The sequence below is a fragment of the Tinamus guttatus genome, unplaced genomic scaffold (assembly GCF_059628265.1).
Source record: "Tinamus guttatus ecotype Peru unplaced genomic scaffold, ASM5962826v1 Tinamus_guttatus_pri_ptg000149l, whole genome shotgun sequence".
Taxonomy (NCBI): domain Eukaryota; kingdom Metazoa; phylum Chordata; class Aves; order Tinamiformes; family Tinamidae; genus Tinamus; species Tinamus guttatus.
Window position 1 is genome coordinate 1422210 of NW_028288683.1, and position 20546 is coordinate 1442755.

Sequence of the window (20546 nt, forward strand, 5' to 3'; positions counted from 1 at the left end):
ATAAATGGATCATAAAATGTCTTATTGGAGCCAAGACCTGAATTTACATTCCGACCTGCAGTGCGATTCCTCACCAGGTCTCTGCCCACCTGCAGAGTTCTGCAAGTCTGTAGGACTTCACATGCATGCAAAAGTCACAACTACATAAGTCACAGCTGAGGACACAGTTAGAAAGTAGCTCAGCTTCAAAAGCTTTACCCTACATTATAAAATGATCCATAAAACACACTGTTAATGTTTTATTTCACAATGAGAAAAAATGAATGGCAAAACAATATAGCAAATTGCCTGGCCTCAGGTTAATCAGACCACAGAGATACAGAGCCAGGGTGGAAGATGAAGTTGTTGTGTTGTGTAACGGTAGAAGTCGCAGCCAGACTTGTTCCCCTGGGACCTACTAACTCCAAGATAGTCTTTCCATATGGTGAAAACTCCACTTTTTGATGACAAAAAATATCATGTCCTGAGCTAATGTTGCGTATATCCTTCCTTAGTCAATGTCCCTACTCACTAATGCCAAAAGATGCTATCCAAATTCCTTATTAAAACGGAAAAGACAATGCTTTGGTTACCAAGAAAAAAAAATATACACACAACAAAGCCTTTTTTATTCAAGCCTAGGAAGCATACGATCTTCATCTGCTAAACAATCTTAGTACCATATCTTTCTGATGCTCAAGATGACTAACACTTATTACATATTCAGCATTAATTCACACTCAGCACTCTGGCCAAAACCTAATGTTGAATGAAGGAGCAGAGCCCCTCTGGAAGTTTGCAGCACTCTCATGCATTAAACCAAATGGGAACTCAAGGCTTTTTTGCAAGCATCCTGCAGTCATCTTAAATTATATTTCCTGAACACGCAGCTGAAAAATCTGATTACCTGGGCAATATTTGGAATTTTTCTTGACCATTTTTCCCTCCTAGAAGCTAACCATAATTAACCAGGTAACATATTCAAAAGATTTATGGTCTATTTTTTCCCCCCAAGTTAACAAGGAAACAATCATCATCTCAACTATTCTGTCAAATGTTCAACTTTAGTTTCTTAATGCACCCTACCCATTCCTGGATATTCAAAGCCCACTAAAGAAAATCCATTTGGTACAACAAATCATTTTCAACCTTAAAAAAGGCACATTGTCGGGTCAGATCAGCTTGAGGAAATACTCCTTGATGTTGTATAGTGCTTGGTGTGGCAAATCTCCAGCCTGCACGATCACCCGGCCACTAGGTCACCATTTCAGAATGGTTTCAGCGATGTAAAAGAGGAAATACTATGTACCTTGATGATTTACTCTCAGTAGCTCTTACTACTAGAACACCTACCATTTTCTCCCAAACTATTTTTACCAACAATATCATGTTGACCTTGTTACCCAAGGATGTCTAAAGAAAACAAACCCATCCCGTCTCCCAACCCAGGAATTACACTCAGAGTCTCTCAAAACCATAAATCCCCAGGTGAGCTCAGTAGGTAAAAATGCTGCTTTCTCTCTGAAACCTCTCTTCGAGTTGCTCAGATTCCTATGCAGTGACACCATGATTTACTGTGAGATGCCACCGCAAATGAAGGCTGTACAGCCCTGAAGGGCAGCAACAGCAGAGCCAGCTCAGCTTGGATAATAGGGACAGGCAGACAGTTTGACTGCAACACACTGGCCGCCTGGAAGGAAGGGTCTGGTTTTTGTTTTGCCTTCTAGTTTCCTAGCCCAGACATAAGCCATGGTTACAGAAGTTAATACCTGGCACCAAGACCAACTACTGTTACAAATGTGATTTCATTTTTCTTCTATACTGTTTTAGCAAATTGCATTAAAGAGAGGAGAACGAAGGACAAAATAGTTTACGCTTGCCAAAAAGTGGTGCTGCTTTTTCTTGTCATCTCATTAGTAAAAAAGAAAACAGCAGCAGCAAAATCTAAGGAACATTGGTTGCTTGCTCTTACAAGAGACTGGAAACAGCTATGGTTCCTTCACATTAGCTCTTAAAAGTGCTGAAAAAGAGTACCACAAATATACTACGTCCTCTCACACAGGAGAAGCCTGGGAATGGGGGACTCTGCTTGGGAACTGTTAAAGTCTTGTCTCCCCTCCAGACATGTACTGGGATCCCCTGGGTCTGCCCCTTTCGTGCTGGCTGAGCAGATTTCTGCTGACAGAAGCTTCCTGCCCAAAGGGAATTTGTCAGCTAGTTATTTTTAAGGCAACTTTGCACAGGTTTTGCAGAGAGCAGGCTCAGTAGGCTAAAGTATGTAGCCCTACTAGGGCTAGTCTTACAAAACTATTTAAAATAATACATTTAAGCATGAAAGTATCATCTGCTCCTGAAAGTGGCAGTTTCTCTAGATCCTGCTTCAGCAAACCCAGTAATGTTTACACAGGAGGACTTTCTTTGCATGTTATATATAAGTCATGTTAATCCCCTAAACATCAGTCCAACTGCCCAGACAAAGTGTACACCAAGAGAGGATACACTCTCTACAGAGGGATTTAGTGCCTTGTTTCTATTTAACTCCAGCCTTGGCTATCCTGTCTTGGCGTATTACCAGAGGAAGCTTCTCTTCTCATCCCTCCAAGGTTTTACAGTTCCTTCTCAAAGATTCAGCATGAGATAGACAACTCCTCCTCCTATCTAGGTGTGATGGAAATGATGCTTATCTCTGAAGTAACATATGATTTTCTACCTATTGCTCTGTTAGATTATCGAAATTTAATAATACTACAAAGCCAATCAGAAAGGACATTTAAACAGCTTTCTCATATTCACACAACTAGAATCCAGGTTTTCTTGGACTAGGCAGCCCCTAAACCAAGTAAAGAAGAAACTATCAGCAAGCAGCTCAACAGCCTAGAAAGCAATATAATTAATCCACACAAGAACACACACAAAAAGGCTGATTATGGTTTTGATCTTGCTGATGCTTTGTGAAGATTACTGACGCCAGTCTCACGGTCCAGGTACTTTAAGGAAAACTTGCAAGCACTGATAGCCCTTGGAAATTCTCTAGTGAGAATCTTCTAACCCTTGCCATGTTTCACAAGCAAGAGACACCTGACACAATACAGCTCATGACAGAGGTCAAAATTCAACTTTGGGCTGATGCAATAATGGCATCAAGCTGGAACCCTTACGGTTAGTTTAATCATTGGCTGTGCTGCACCACCTTTCATTTCTTCCTCAAAAAATCTGTTTAGACACATGTAGGTAGGAAAAAAAAAATCAAAGAGCACACTTCCATCATTTATGGATGACCTCCACCTCTCATCACAGAGCAAGGGCAAATGTATTCATGTCACCATTGCCAAATATCTGTAGCTGGTTCTTAGTGGCTAGAAGCACTGTTTACATCAATCTGGGAAGTAAAAGTTTCAGCCATGCGTATATTAATCAAATTCCAGAACAGAAACAGCTCTCTATTCTCTACTTTGACAAAAAGATAAAAATGTTTTCATATTAATAAAGTTGTCTGCACAAGCTAAGTGCACAATAGCAGCTTATGCTTCCGGGGCACCTGGAGAGGATGTGTATTTAATTTTCCTCAGCATCCTGGAGGCAACTTGAGCTTATTTAATGATTTATTAATATTTTCACTGCAGACAAACGCTTGGCAGACTAAGTTCCCTGACAATTCCTTCCCTGTTTTTAAACATGGGGGGATACCAAAAATAAGTATAACGGAAATAAGGCACACGATTTAGAAATGAATGACACAGAACATTATGGTATTAAAAATTAATCTAGAAGTCTATCCACATCTCACATCTACCTAAAAGTTCCCTAGTTTCTAATCTACTACGTGATTCGATATCAGAAGCCAAGCTATTCTGTCACTAAGTATAGGTCCAGATTTCTACATAGGCCCAAATTCTTGGCTATTAAACAGTTTTATATAACAGCAACTTGAGCTATATTTCCCCAAAGTGACTGTATTTTAAAAGCTACACTTTCAAAAAGCTAAGCAAACAAGCACCTGACTTATCATCCTCCAGCTTCCAGGAAGTCAACAGCCAAGGGCACTAAGATCAGCAATTATTTCTGTTTCTGTGCCTTTTTCTCAGGAATCTCTCTCCCTGATAATAAACATTTTTTCCCTCCCCTCTTTTCTCCTCTCTTTTTCTCTTCAAATCTTTGGACTTTCTTGCATTTTTTCCTCTGTTTGTAAGGCATGTCTGTTATATTTTCTTTGACTCTAGTGGATGCACTCTACAACTGCTTTTCAGTTACCAAGCTCACCATCTCAGTAATGTTCCTGAAATCCATCACACAGGTGTTTTGAGAGAGTAGCATGTAAGAATCAAGACAGACAACAGGAGTCTCAGCTGGTGTAATTACTCACTACTCAACCACCTCAGCATCTGCATCTAATAATTCAGCCAGAATCCTAAAGATGACAGCTAAGCTGGATGCTCTAAAGCCATGACAACTTACTCATCAACTGTCTAAATTTCTTTTAAAGAGGACAATTAGTTTAGTGAGTAAGAATTTTCTGCTCCAAATGAAAGTAGGTGACAATGTTTGAGTTGACCATTTTGGTGAACAGAACACAATTCAAATTAGAAGTAATAAATAGCTTCAATCAGAGGACAGATATCAATATATTTTTAATTTTTTACATAAAAGATCATGTTTCACCGAGGTCCTGTACAAATAATTAACACTGTTTTGTGCAGAGGCTTCTCAAGCACACCTTGCTACACAGCTTAAAACAAGTAAGTACTGCAAAATCTGTGACTCAGATTTGCTGTTGTCAAATGGGGAAGTGAAGAAACTGAGTTTTCAGGCAGCCTATAATTGGTTTCAGTTTTTTTAAAAAAGGCTGTGAATAATTGACAGACTTTAACCAAGGAACAAGCAATGGGCAGAATGCATTTAATGGTAATTTGAATTAAGGAGCAATGTTTGAATAAGCTGCAGATAAGGGCTCATCTTTGAATACAGATGAAAGCCGATGCCATGAAGGGAGTATAAACGACATTTCATAGCAAACAGATAGGCAGGTGATTTGTCAAATAAAGGCATTTCTCCCTAAGGTTTGTTCAGCCTCACGATTAAACATAAAATGAACTGTTATGCTGTGTTGCAAAGATATACCAAAAAAAGTAGCCAGGTAATATAACCGTGAACAAGGGAGACCTATACAGAGTTCTGCTTGGTGGGTTTTGAGGGGTGGGTTTTTTTCTTTTTTAAAAAAAGATAAACATAATGATTTACAACCAAGAAACCTGTATACTGTTCACAGTGTATATCCATTTTACCATACATTCATTTTTTTCTTTCATGTATCAGTATGTTTTTTACGTGTTTTCAACAACAGAAGCCATTGGACATACAGTGATTCACAAAAAGTAACTGCTTCAGCAAAACAATATTTCATCGAGATTTTTTTTAAGGTTGCACATAATCTTACAATTAGATTCTCTGTCATATGATTTATTCCATATGTGTTACTTCAAATAAAAAGGCATACACTTAACATTTCCTTTAGTAATCATTGATTATCGATGCAAGAAGCCTGTGTTCTCAGGGAGGTCTCCAAAATCTTCTTTCTGAGACAAACTCCCTCCACGTCTCTTGGGTCAAAAAGTACCTTCAGGGAAATGACTAAGTGTTTTTAGCATGTGTTTTCTCCCTTCAGTTCTTAAAAAAAATAAAATACAATACAATAAAGCAATGAAGCTTCCTATTTCAGCAATTTTTTATTTTTTTTTTTAAAGTTTTGTTTAAATTAAAAGCATAGAGAATGTTTTGATGCTTTAAGCAGATGTGATGATCTACTAGTGAATCATTAAGTTGATGTCATTTCTAAAACAGTGGAAGTTTACATGTAACTTAAGAAGTTAATATTTGCTGGGATAAATTGTTCTCTAGTAGGGGAAGACAACAGCTTTAACTGATGTTTCATATTTTAAATTACTTTAAAATCTTCAAGATACATTTAGACAATGTGGAAATGCTGGAACTAAGTTAAAAAAAAATCTTTAGGAAACTGACTCAACCAGAATCCTGTATCACAGGCATGTGACAACTACCAAAGGTTACAAATAGGTTAACTACTTCGCTTCGCTTAGCACTTCTCAATTCATACTCCAAAGATTTCTGATGACTGGCCTAGCATGCTTCCCAGGGAAGGACTTAAGGAAATTGCTAGAAATCAGATACTCATGACCTGACCCTTCTCTCCCAGGAACCTCGGTAATGAGTATCCTTGTGAGAATTCAACCCATGGCTATAGATTAAAGAGCTATTTTTTTTCCTGACTAAAACAACAGATCTTAGTATGGCTACATCCTAGACAAACATTGCTCTTGCCCTGTTGAGATGGTTGCAGTCTACAGCATTAGCAGATGGAAAACTACGGGGTGTGCTCCGAAAGCAGAAGCAATAGCTTAGTGAGGCAAACAGACCAAGCAAATCTTGACTACTGCAACACAGCTGGGCACAGCAGCCAAAGCACTAGTGCAAGCTACTCTCCTATAAGCCATAACTTAATAAATAAATAAACAAACCAGGTTTCTCACAGAGACAAAAATGAATGTACTTAGCTGAAGGCAGAAAGTGTACAGTGAGGAAGATGAAGAAAAGGCAAAGAAAAGAAGGATCTGGAGTGCTGTCAAAATTACACACAATCTTCCTCTGATTTGCAAAAGGTTGTGGGAATATGAACCAATATTTTTACCATTAAAGCCTACAGGCTTTGTACCTCTGAGATCTGTGCAGTATCAGCAATTTTACCTATTATACATTGGCAGACGTAAGAAAGATAAATTACACCAAAACAAAAGGCTAGTGCAAAAGTTAGCTTTGTATTAATTTAGTCTCTCCTTATCTTTCTACCTACACATTTTTCTCACTCAGTCCCTCTCTCCACAACTTGCATTTCTGTTATCCCCTTTCAAGCCCTACTGCTTTCTGAACATTATCAAAACTGAATCCAATAGCCTACTCCATACAAGTCTTATCATGAGAGAGTTGAGATTTTTGGCCCAATTGCAACTGTTTACACAAAAGAACTTTTCAAGTTTATTGACTAATAAATTATTGACTGATGAATGAAGACACATGAGGTTGCTTTGGTCATTCTTGAAACCTGAGATTACCAGTTATCACAGTCACCAGTGAGGAAAGTGTTCCAAGTTCTCCTATTTTCACTTTTGTGCTTACTGAAATAGGTTAATATTTTTACTAAATGAAAAATAGAAACCCTACTCAAACTAAACAAATGAATTCCCCTTGAGGTAAAATGGAAGGCACTTGAAAACACACTTTCTGGCATTGTTAATTCACTTTCTGCTATGGATACCAAGTTGTGGATTAATTGGTTTTGTTTTTCAAAGGACTAAGGTTAAAGATGGCTGAGAAATACTGTAATACCGTTATGGAACAACTGTAGCAATTTTTAAACTAGAATATATATTTTTAATATACTCCAAAGTATTAGTTCATATAAACATTACGATATACATTTTCATTTTAACTATGCTAATTCTAAATGCAGTGATTACCCTACTATAGAAAGGTAAATCCTATATTTTAATCCACATTCCTGAGAAAGGGCATTTAAACTAAGCACTTAATTTATATTTACATATTCAAATGCATGCATGAGTTTTAAAGAGCAATGGGTATCATCCAGCTGTTCATTTGGGCATCCAACTTTTGTTTGTATGAAGAAAGTGATAGTTTAGCTTTTTATTTACAGACAGAATTTGGAATGACGATGAGCTATTAATGAATAGTTAACGACACTTTTTAGAAGCTGTAAAGAAAGAAAAGGTTACCATCCTGACTCCAGAGATACTTGCCTGGGCAAAGGTGAATTACTGCATTTGAATTTGTGAGGAATACAAAACAAGGCCTATCAATTTCAGTATGAATGATTAGTCCCAGGTGATCAAGATCATACCTACTAACAGCTATCTCAGGGGAATGACAGAATAGAAGTCAGTAGTTAAGACTTGAGATTTGGGAATGAAAACTGCAGAAAGACTAATCCATTTCTCCGATCACAATTTTCTTTAAATCCATCAATTTCCAAGAAAAGTTCAGCCTTTCATTTCTGAGACAGATGAGTTACATTCAAGATACACAGAAAGATAATATCAGTCTCTCTGAAGATATTGCTGTAAAAGATTTAATCTATCCACAACAAAAACTAAGCTCTTTTAAGCCCTTTAATCAAAGACTTTATAAAAGTTCTTTTAAAATCCTTCTCTGTTCTTACTTTATATAGAGTGAAGAACTTTAAGCTTTTGTAGATATGAATGAAGCTTCCAATCAAGTGTCAAATGGAAATTTAAAATACAGTATAGGGCTACCGGAAGGAAACCCAAATAGAGTAACCAACTTTTCAATCTTGCAAAGACCTAACTGAATGAAGTTTAGTTAAGAAAAATTCAGGTTAGCGATAAGGATGCATATTTTCACTCAGGAAAAGTCACAAATCAAGGAAACAACCATAGGCTACAGTGCAATCTTCACCAAACTAGCTTTTTAATGAAGATAGACTGTTTGCTCCAAAGAAACATTGCAATACCACTGGGAAATAATTTAGAGAATTATTATGGTCATTGTTATGCAGGTGGCCAGAGCAAACCATCCCACTGCACCCCCTTCCAGCATTTGATCAATATGTATAAGTACCTGAGGGAAGAATGTAAAGATGGGGCCAAACTCTCCTTGGTAGTAGCCAGTGACAGGACAAGAGGTAAAGGGTACAAATTAAAACACAGGAAGTTCCATATCTGTGTAAGGAAGAACTTTACTGTGAGGGTGACAGAGCCCTGGAACAGGCTGCCCAGAGAGGTTGTGGAGTCTCCTTCTCTGGAGATCTTCAAAACCCGCCTGGATGCAGTCCTGTGCCACGTGCTCTACATGTCCCTGCTAGAGCAGAGGGGCTGGACTAGATGATCTCTTCAGGTCCCTTCCAACCTCAACCATTCTGTGATTTATGTTAGAAAGAAAGCAACAGTTAAAATTCAGAAGGGAAAGATTGTCACCGTGAATAAAATCAGTGCAAGTAAAAAGCAGAGGAAGCTTTTGAATGCTTGCATCACTGTCAACCATGACAAAACACATCCAAAACATGATGTTTAGGAAGACATAATATTCATCTTAAAATGGGAATTGTTCTTTTAAAATATGCACACAGTCACAGGCTTCAGGTCACTGCAGGAACCTTGGCCTCAGGTGCTGCTCATTGAGCACAAGATTCTCTAGGCTGCAAGAATCAACAGCATCCGGCCTTTGTTGGTTGCCCCTGATATGCAGTCTATTCAATAGTTCAAGATAAGGCCTTTTATCCAAACGTTCAGGATTATAGAAACTTGCTATCAGTACCACTGCAGGAGCTATTTTTCTCAAGGACCAATACTTCCCTTTGATGAAAGGATACTTTGCTTAGAGCTGATATCGGTAAAACCAAGATCAACTCTTTTCATATACATCCATATTGCCATGAGGAAAGGGAATAGAAATGCATTGTGTTATTTTCACTTGAATTGTTTTATTTTACTTCAGTTTAACAGGAGGTATACTTAAATATTCTGACGTCTTGCTTTCCTTTCTGAATTATGTGTGTACGTAAAACTATTCAAATACCAAAAGCAAATACCTTTGCAAACATGCCTACGGGAACTTTCATGAATAAATGAAAAGTATGAGTTGAACATAAAATAAAATTGTCCATTAAATTAGACCTGATAAGCACTTGCACCAGAGGCATCTAAACCGTAACACTCGTAATAATGTAAAATATCCATCAAAAACATATCTCACTCAGTTTTGCCTTTTCAAAATAATCCCAAAGATAAGTGACTGCAACTTCTGGTGAACCAATTTATGACATGCAGCTCAATTAATTATTTAGAGCAGGCTTGAGGCAAGAAGCATATGACAAAAATGTGTGATAAAAGTGATTTCACCAACAAGTTTTAAAACCACTGTTGTTACTAGAAATTTCATTCTATATGTTCTATGTTGTATAATACATGTATTGAAGTATTGTATAACTATTACCTCATTTTTTTAAAAAAAGTATTATTACAGCAAATCTCAAAGGTCCCTACCAGTAATAAAGGACCATCATGCTGAGTGCACAGCAAGCACAGAGTCCTTACCCTAAAAACACAAGAACAGACAGAGGTTTGAGGATGTGAATTACTTCAAGCAGCTCGTTGACAACTGGCAAGTTTCCTATTTACTTGGATAGCTCTTGCCCTTTATCTATTGAAGCAGGCTGAAAGAGAGCAGTAGTGTCAGTGGGACTGCTCCAGCACCATTAGTGCTAGAGTTTCACAACCAATGACTTCAATGAGTACCAAAGTAAGTCTTCTTTAGTAAATAATAAAGAGGAAAAAACAAACAAACAAAAAATAGGATCCCCACTCAATTTGTGCAGCCTGATACATGGTCAGATTACAAGATTTTGCAGAAAAAGTGAAGAATTGGAATGCTGCATGTCTTGTGGAAAAGTGCCTTGATTCACAAAATTTACAATGAGCTCTACACTATTTCCTGCCTGCTGGGGATACATTAACTTAGTATGAAATAGAAGCAAGAAGGAAAGGACAATCCACATTTCCTTTGTGTGCCCCACAGGAAAATACTTGTACTGTATATAAACACAAACAGGATTTGTTATCTCTTCCTATTTTTCCCCCCTTTAATGCTGTTTAAAACATTCATGTTCTCTAGTCATAGAAAAGTACAAAAGATTTTGAAGAGAAGTAGAGGGAATATAATACCAAGGCAGATACAAACATATAACTCATTTTTCTCCTTGGCAAGGGGTACGCTTTTCCATAAAAGAAAATAATGAAGTACCACTTTCGTTACATTTAATTTGATTTTGTTTTTTTGGAATGAATGGAACTATGTCATCTTTTCCTCTTACAAGATATGCTAACTGCTCATTAAAAAAAATAAATAAACAAATTACAAATCTTCACAAAATTATGCTTTTTTTCACAGCCTCAAACTACTCTTCACTGAAGTCCAAACTCTGTAAATAGCATCATTCCCTCACTTTGCCTCCTTTATGCCTTCTTACTGGTTTTACTAAATCATATATTCAAAAAGAGAAGGAAGTAGTCTCCTGCATTTTTCTTTAAGTTTTGGAATTTTCTACTACTTTATACAGAAACATAGAATAATGCCTGCCTGTCACCCTAAAAATCACTCCCCAAATCTGGTAGTACTAACGTATGACTAAAAATAGCATATTAGATATTTCAAACACAAATTTGTGTCTTTCTTAAGGATTAGCATTATCATGGAAGAAAGTATGGAAGTATATGTTAAAATAAGTGTTCTTTGCAAAATGGGGGATTTGGCAAAAGATCTTTCCGGTAATGCTTTCTAAGGTCAAACCTAAGGGTCAAACCATGCATTGTTATATGCATGGATATACTAAACCCAAAGAAAAAATAATGAAATAATTCCACTTCTGTTCTCAATATATAATGCTGCATTTTTGACCATGAGGCAGCAGTGTGCCCTCGTGGCCAAGAAGGCCAGTGGGATCCTGGGGTGTATTAAGAAGAGCGTCTCCAGCAGGCCAAGGGAGGTGATCCTGCCCCTCTACTCAGCCCTGGTGAGGCCACATCTGGAGTATTGTGTCCAGTTCTGGGCTCCACAGTACAAGAGGGATGTGGAGCTGCTGGAGAGAGTCCAGCGCAGGGCCACAAGGATGATCAGGGGCCTGGAACATCTGCCCTATGAGGAGAGGCTGAGGGAGCTGGGCCTGTTCAGTCTGGAGAAGAGAAGGCTGAGAGGGGATCTGATCAGTGTCTGTAAGTACCTCAAGGGAGGCAGTGAGGAGGATGGTGCTGGTCTCTTTTCAGTGGTGGCCACCAACAGAACTAGAGATAATGGCCACAAACTGAAACATCAAAAGTTCCACAGGAACTTAAGGAAAAATTTCTTAACAGTGAGGGTGACAGAGCACTGGAACAGGCTGCCCAGAGAGGTTGTGGAGTCTCCTTCTCTGGAGATCTTCCAAACCCGCTTGGACGCAGTCCTGTGCCACGTGCTCTAGGTGACCCTGCATGTGCAGGGGGGTTGGACTAGATGACCTCTAGAGGTCCCTTCCAACCTTAAGCATTCTATGATTATATATACCTTTTATTTTTCTTGACTGTAGACAATTCATGGAAGTGCATTTAGCCTGGAATTTAAGTCTGACAAAGAATCTAAAGACACAGTCTTATGATTTAACTTATATCTCAAAGATATTTTGAAAATGAATTACTAAGCAAAGCTTTATCAATTCTTTAAAAAAATGTTACAGCTTGCTATTAAATTTCTTTCATTTGTAACATTTGGTAATGCATGAATTATACACCAAGGAACATTTACTGATGGGATATTAACTGACGCAGTTGCACCTAAACTATAGAGTAGTGATACAGTATTTAACTTTTCTTCATAAATCACAAAATTCAGTAAACTGCAACTGTCTTTTCAGGTCATACATCTATTAAGATAAAAGATCATATATTTCATTCAGTAGAATACAGTAAATACTGACCTGTTCAGAGGACCATATTTAACTACTTCTTTTCATATACTGAGCTATGCACATTGAAAAGCATAGACTTATGCAGCTCTAATGATTTTTATATTAAGGTTTTATATTTATACCTTATTAATTTCCCCCCTAGTGCAATATTCTTAACACCAGGATTTTTAAAGGAAAACATTAATATATGAAAATTGTGCTGTGTCTGTATGATGGCTAATGCATCTCGTGCAACAGAGATGGGAAGTAGTTCTGCAAGGTCAAATGTTTTACAGGCATCAAAACATCAGGTTACATAAAAAATGGATCTGTATCAGAACTTCAGAAAAAAAAGTCTGCAGTTTTAAGGGAAGGAAGGGGGGAGATTATTCCTTGGAATTAACCAATTCTAATTACATCTTGACAAAAAAAATAAGCCTGAAGTCAATTAAAATAGTCAAGTTCTAAAACAGGCTTTAAAACAGACAGATGGAACTCTAGTAACAACAGCGCAGTTGGGTGCTATAATAACAGGCATTTTTTTAATAACTTTGATCAAAGCTTATTAACCAGCAGCACCAAGCCATCAGTGGCTTGGACTACACAAGGGAACTAATTAAATTTAAAGGGTCATAGACTCCTGAAGGCACAACATTTAAACCCCAGAGTAGGATCCTGAATTCAGGGAATGGGAATATTTGCACATTAACACAGTGGGAAATGGCAAGGTGCTTGCTGCTATTTATTCGGGGCATTTCAGCAAGCTTATTAGAACCTAATCAGAATCTGTGCTCCCAAGGAAACATGTAGAAATGTATGACTGCAGAAAATTTCAGGATTCACTTAACATAGACTATTTCCTTACCTCTGGCAGCTAATAGAGAACATAAAATTTAATTTAATCCAAATTTCATTTAAATCCACAGACTAGACCACCAGGGCCTTCCTCACCATCAAAGGGCAGCAACTTCCATTGATTTCAATATGAAATATGAAATATCACTAAGGAATTAATGAGCAATAGAAAATGAAAGAGAGAGAAAGCTGACTGCAAATTGCTGCCCAGCAGCTTCACTTTGACAACAGGCTGCCACATAGAACAGAACTGTACACAGGATGAACATTCCCTTTCCATTTCACGGCACAGGGGTCCGAAACATGTTCTGAGGCTAATACAGTCCATAATTTTCTTTTTTGAAAAACGGGGTATCCCTTTACCTCAGTATCGGTGGAGGTAAGAACATGTTTGATAGCCTTTGATGCACAGTTTTCAATCCTCATGTTGGTCCTGATGACAGCACTAATAAATCAAGAACTTACTCTTCCTTAGCCTTCTGTCTACTAGATTATTCTTCACAACTATATGTAGCACAGCATATAACTATCCCAACAGTCTCCAAGTTCCCAGGAGAAGGAGCAATCTTCCCTTTACTGGTATCCTTTCAAACACTGTTTTATGGACTTTGTTTTTTGATTTTTTTTTCTTTTAATATAGTTCCTGTTAACAAGAGAAGATGAAGAGAACTCTCTATGCTCTTCTCCAAGCCTGCTCCAGCTACTTCTCATCTGGGTGCATATAATTCTGCCCTCACAGAACCTGGAAGCCCTAACCCAGAACAATGACACACTAAAATGCTAGGCACCAGACAAGCACAGCAAAACACTGGACCTTTGACTAAAAGAAGCTCAAGTGCAAGACTACTTGTGCTGCAGCATGCAGCGGGGAAGAAAAACAAGTATGACAGCAGTAATGCTGTATCATTAGCCTCAAACAGAAGGCATCTACAAAACTACCAGAATTTAGTCAAAATAGCAGTAGCACTACAGTGAAAGTGACAGTTTAGTATCATTTTCAGTCTTGCACTGACACTACTAACCAACAGGCCAAATAAATTTCCCCCGTGCACACCGTGTGATGGACAGACATACAGAAAGCCACACAGCATTATTTATGAAAGTTGTACTTCTCATATCAGTAGTTTTCTTATCTGTAATTCAATTTTACTTGGTACTTTTATACCACCAAAAGCATCAGCTACAAAAGTGTGTAGGCAAAAACTACCATGTTTCAATTGATTTTGGCTTTAAGCCATGAAGCAGACATTGCAGTCGAACCACAAACTATAAATCATATCTACTAATTGTACTGTAAGCACTAAAAGAACACAATTTTTGGTTAACTTTTATGTTACAGGTTAAATTCTTCTGTAAGTTAAACAGCCTGACATAAAATTTATCTGAACAGATAAATGCAGCCTGTTGTGATGGAGGTTGAAAACCTACTTGACAGTCTTGTTGAGAATTCACGTGCAAGCAAAACACCTCATTTTTGTAGCAAGCAAACAAAATGGTTCTAATTTGCTATTTATCTGATATTATAGGTAAAAGAAAAAAAGCTAGCATAGCAATAGATGATTCCAATGCCCAAAATAAAAGAGGTTATGGATTTCTTTAAATTAATTCTCAGATCTACCAGATTTTGTCTTTTTTTAAAAAAATCTTACTTACCGTAGCCTGCCCCAATTGCTCCAGTAGTTATTTATCCTGTTGTACACAGTATTAGAATTAACACAATTTGTTTTTAGCCAGCGTATCATGAAACCCAAATAGGTTTATATAAATTACCTTCAATCTCACACTCAGCAGATACGGTGAGTGATAACTTTACAATTACATTTTACCTCATTTCAGAACCCACTTACCATGCATTATGCTCGTTTTCCTATACCAAATTTGTAAATAAAGCATGGTGCAGTTCAATGCCTCACAAAAGTCTAAGCCTATTACTTCACTGATAGTATTTCCAGCAAACAGCTGGTAATCTCATTTTGAGTACCTACCTAGTTTGCAACCCCTAGTTTCTTCATCTTTACGATTAATCATTCTTACTCTTAATATTTTTCTTCATGAAGTCCCGCTCTACCAGCTGACTCAGACTAACATCATGCTGACACACCTACATTTTAAAGAACCATTCACTTTTCCATGCTGTTAATACTGGCAGCTTTTCCCAAATCCCCTGAAATGCCCTCAGTGCCCAGGAAATTCTAGGAGGATTGACACTGGCAGCCAAGTAAAATCCTTTGCCAACTTTACAAATTCTACAGCTCAAAGTATCTTGACTTGCTGATTCTAAAATATCTGTATTTTGCAGCTGCTGTTTCATTTGCCCCTTATTTGCTATGACAATAGAATGACATGGCAATCCACATGAGTTTCCCCTCCTCTGCAAAAATGGAACAAAAATATCTGCTGAATATGCTTGCTTTTTCAGAGCTCCCAGTGAATTTTTGTCATTATACTAAGAGGCCACTAACACTGTATATTTGTTCTCAACTTACCTGAAGGTTGGTCATTGGCCTTCTGTCTCCTGGCCTGACATTTCTGCCTTCATATTCTTTAGCTTTCTTTAGCCATTTCCTATAGCTGCTACTTTTATGCTAACATAAAGAGCTTTTATGCTTTTCTTTTTTGTCTTTTGGACATGCATGCATACAAAGACATGCTAACATTGTGATTTACACACACATATATACCTGCTTTCACCTTATTCCCAAGTATTTCATAAATCAGGACATTTTTTTCTTGATTGTGACTTTCAGCAATACCTATTAAAACATTCCCGAACATCTCCTTCTCGCTCATAAGGAAAGAGAATGGTTTACAGCAGTAACACGATCGAGTAACATCTGACCTAAAGTGATACTATGTGGGTTCATGTATTGTTTCTGGAAAAACAAACAAACTAAAAAAGCGCCCCCCCCCCGCCAAAAAATGACTATGTTAGGCAAAGCACTACACAAAGTTTATCGTCTTAATATTATATTCAAATTTTGCAGAGAAGTGACAATTAGAATGCTGAACATTTTCTCTCTCAAAGGCAACAGAAGGCTTATTCTCACAACTCAAAAACACAGGTGCTGCCAATTTCTGCCTACTATCTTGATGATCACTCAGTCCAGTAACTCATGATTTTTTGAATTGTTTTTTTTTTCTCTTTTTTAAAATCACCCATCCGCCTCTAAACTATCCAAGTAACTGAAGCTTACTGAATCCAGCAGAAGAATCAATACCTTTCACTTTTCTGTGCCCTTTTAACTAAATATATTTTTCACTACATTATCTGAGCTTACCAAGTACTGCTTTAAGGTAAAGATTTTAGAACTGAAGGGCACATAGAAGACAATTTCTTTAGATATTTGCAGATTTTTTTTGTGCAAGCACCTTTCTAAATCTGTCAGCAGCTCTGTCTGCTGCATATTTCTTAGAAAGCTTCGAAATACCTGCTCCTATGAACTGCAAACTTGAATACCACTTATTGAGAGGTTTTGAATGTCCCTGGTTCTCTCTAACGCATAGTTAAAGTTTTATTAAGTAGCTGCCTTGACTTGTAGGAGAAATGGAAAGATCCAGGGACAGAGTACACAGTAAAATCAACAAACTTGAAAAGAAGTTCACAGCAGCTACAAGGCAGCTGTCATGGTATTTAAAACTCTGGTGGCATTCATCCTGCACATTCCAAGTACCTGGCACAATATGCCAAAATGTTATTGATGAACTTCCTTTTTTTTTTTTTTTTTAAAGTATATATAGGTTGCACTACAGAATGGCAGTTGCTATACCCCATTTTACTTTGCTTTTCCTCAGTCCTGGAAAAATTAAGTCAAATTAAGTTTTGTGAGTACCTTCAAAAACCAAAATTTCCTTGTCAAATTAAAATTAATTCTGCTATAAATATATTTTTGTTCCATTTATGTGATGCAGAATGAGTGCACAGCTCTTCTTACTGCAGTTAAACCTCCCCTTTTTTCCTCTTTCTTCAAACACCAGCTAAACTGTCAGGAGTTACATTTTACACTTGAGCAGTTCCCTGTGTACACATGGCTCCTAGAATCTAAAATGGAATTGTTGATAGTTCCGATACTGTTAGACTGTCATTAGTTCTGCCAAGTATGTAATTTGCCATTTTGAAAGAAACTGACAGTATCTTCACCCGCGCAGCATGCTCTTCAACTTCCTTTCTTTAATTTGAAAATGTCAGTATTATACTCTACCTCACAAAGGTATTTTTAAGGCTTGCAGGTTGGCTTGTCACAGGGCAATCTGTCAGGTCTTCAATAAGGTTTATTCATGTAAAGTAATTCACCTGTCTGCGATAACTCCCAATGACAATAAATTCTCTCTTACCTGCTGGTAATGAGGACTGTGTTAAATTTTCACTTTCCTCATCAGTGCTGCCATCATACTCCTTGCCTCTCTCTGGAGCCGTTTCAATTGTAGCAGTGCTATCGCTAAACAAAAACAAACAAACAAACAAACAAAAGGTTTTTTCATCTAGTATTCCTGCAACAAATTTATGATTATTTCCGCAGTCTTAATAGGCACTATGAATTCAAGGTAATATAGGATATCCTGAACAACTTAAAATATCCAGATACAAAGATAGACAACAATAGATGAATGAAATGAAAAAATGAAATAAATGAAATGAAACAGAAAGTACAAAAAAGTGAGATGAAAATAGGAGACAAGTTAAAGCATATCATATCCTTGAAATGATACATCTTTTCTGAATATTTTTTAATTAAGAAGTACATGAATGCAGATATTTAAATTAAGAGTACAAATTCAAATTTGGATATTTACATTTCCCAAAGAACAATAGGAATCAAACAACTGAGGGTAATTGCATTCAAGTGCCATCTATGGAAACAGCAGAGTCACACTGTGTTGGTAAAGTCAGCTACATCCAAAGAGAAAATAATGGTAAAGGAATTCAACAACTACTTAGCTCCTGGCTAAAAAACCATAGCCTGCTATTTACACGGGCACTCTAAAATTCTTTCGCTTTCAAGACTAAATGCATTGGTTTGGACAGCCAAGCATCTATCCATGAAAGAGATGCTATCCCACTCGCCTCTACAACCCGGGAAATGAAAACACGTGCATCAGACATGATACAAGTAATGCTGGGAATTAACAAATACCTTCTACGTGGTGCATCTGCTGCGAATTCTTTAGCTTCATGCAACAACTTCTGTAAGTTTCTTATCTTTGCCTTCTTTTCATTCAACACTAGAATAAACCGATTATAGAGATCTGCTTCTAGTTCTTCTTTAGCTTCCACACATTTTTCAAGTCTGCAATGCAAAATTGACTGTCACTTTATACATCATATCATTTCTTTTTAAAACTCCATGTGCTTTCTGAGGAGGGGTGGGTGGGGAGGGAAGTTGTGCCTTTCTGGTAAAGGAGTTTCTATACCACATCACACACAACTGTGCAACTAGACTAGCATCTTGTACCTGAAACAGCCAGAAATAGCTTTATTTAGAGAAATGTGCAGTGAACTTAACTATGAAAAAATATGTCCATGGAGAAAATGCTCAATTCATGCTTTTTATTAAAGGTCCTTACAAACACGATTTCAGGCAAATAGAAGTTACATAGCACGGGCTCTTTAGTTGCAATGCTGAATACACTGTAGTGCACAGAGCTTAGCAGGACATGTATAATGAGATTACAGTAGATATGATTGAGCTTGACAGGCCCCAAATCTGGCACACACACTCTGATTTGCGCTTTAAACATATCTGAACAGGGTAAAAAAAAAAAAAAAAGAAAGAAAAAAAAAAAAAAAGAAAGAGTTGAAAGGGTGTCAACACAGGCTGACATGTACAGCAAATACTTTGGGCAACTTGGAGCATTCCCAAGCTCTTGCCTCAGGACTCCAGAGGCAGAGACGAGAGAGAGATGGACTTGTGCCCAATTGTTTTCCATCAGCCACCTTGCACGTCGACGTGTGCAAGCAAGATAGAGAAACCACTTCCTGGCAAAGCTCGACAAACCACTGAGGCCCAACTCAAGCGCAACTGTAATCCCTTATTGGCATTCAAACAAATGAAATATTAATAAATCCAATGCTGTTGATTTCAGTTTGAATTAAACAAACAGCTGAGATCCTAGGACACCTGCGGCCTGCCACTAGATAAAAAAAATCCTGCCTGAATTAAACAGAAATTACTCAGTGCAATAAAAATACACTTTAAGGTTATTGACTAATATCTTCAGAATAAAAATTTCTTCAGGCTTTTAATATCTAAGTGTGCATCAGAATGAAAATTAAATAAATGAAAAAAGAAATTCATGTATATCTATACTCCGTCTCACAAAGTTTCAGTGCCTGGATTGCAATCTGAACATTTTAATAGCTCTGTTCAAAACCAGAAAATAACAAGGAATCAAACACATAACTTGCTAATCTTGACTGTGGTAATTATATTATTATAGAAAATAGTAACAACTTACAAGCAAGAATCTTTCCACCAACATATTCAATAGTGATTAAAACAAAGTTTAGAAGGTCTGCCTTTGGTGTAAAATAAATTTTAATGCATAGCAAACTTAAGAAAATTAATTTTTAAAGTAAGAAATTTCAACAGATTTCCTATATAAATACCAGGGTTTTTTGGGGGGGCGGGGAGGGGGGATAACAGAAGGTGGAGAGGGAGAAACAGGGAGTCAAAAACCTGTATAAGAAAAAAGACAATAGAAAATAATTTTATTAAGTCTACTGTGCTACGCTTTAGGGATATGTTTGATAGTTGATAAATAATTCATCTAATTTAAATGCAAATAGCAGAACATCATTACCATATAGATCGGTTCAATAATTCCTAAATGAAACATCATATGTACTAATCAACTACCAGGAGACTCTCCACCTTTAAATGGAAAAAATTAACTGTTTAGTGGAGAACAAACAGACAAAACACCAAAGCGACAGACAAAGAACCATAAATCCTAACACAGAGACCAGAAGCCCCTCGACCAGCTCATGAAGGGAAAATGGAAAGGACAGGAATAGCTACTTACCCAGCAGAATTTTGGGATGCAAACAGGATTTTTGTTTGGTTGTTTTTAAAGACAATACTACTTTGGGTTAAATTGTTATTTGATGGTTAAAATTATTTGTTGCTGTATACAGAAAAATAAGAAATGACATTTTTGTACAAAATATTCAAGTCTGGCTTTATCAAATCAT

At 37.2% G+C, this 20546-nt stretch overlaps 1 protein-coding gene across 1 annotated transcript in view; it reads right to left on the reverse strand.

Annotated features, from left to right (window-relative positions):
• Positions 1-20546, reverse strand: part of XRCC4 (X-ray repair cross complementing 4) — a 166399-nt gene that overhangs the window by 72828 nt on the left and 73025 nt on the right. The window contains exons 5-6 of the mRNA XM_088522108.1: positions 18490-18642; positions 17690-17793 (exon numbers count right to left, since the gene is read on the reverse strand). Of these exons, the coding sequence (XP_088378234.1) occupies positions 17690-17793; positions 18490-18642 (257 nt within the window). The remainder of the gene's footprint in view (positions 1-17689; positions 17794-18489; positions 18643-20546) is intronic.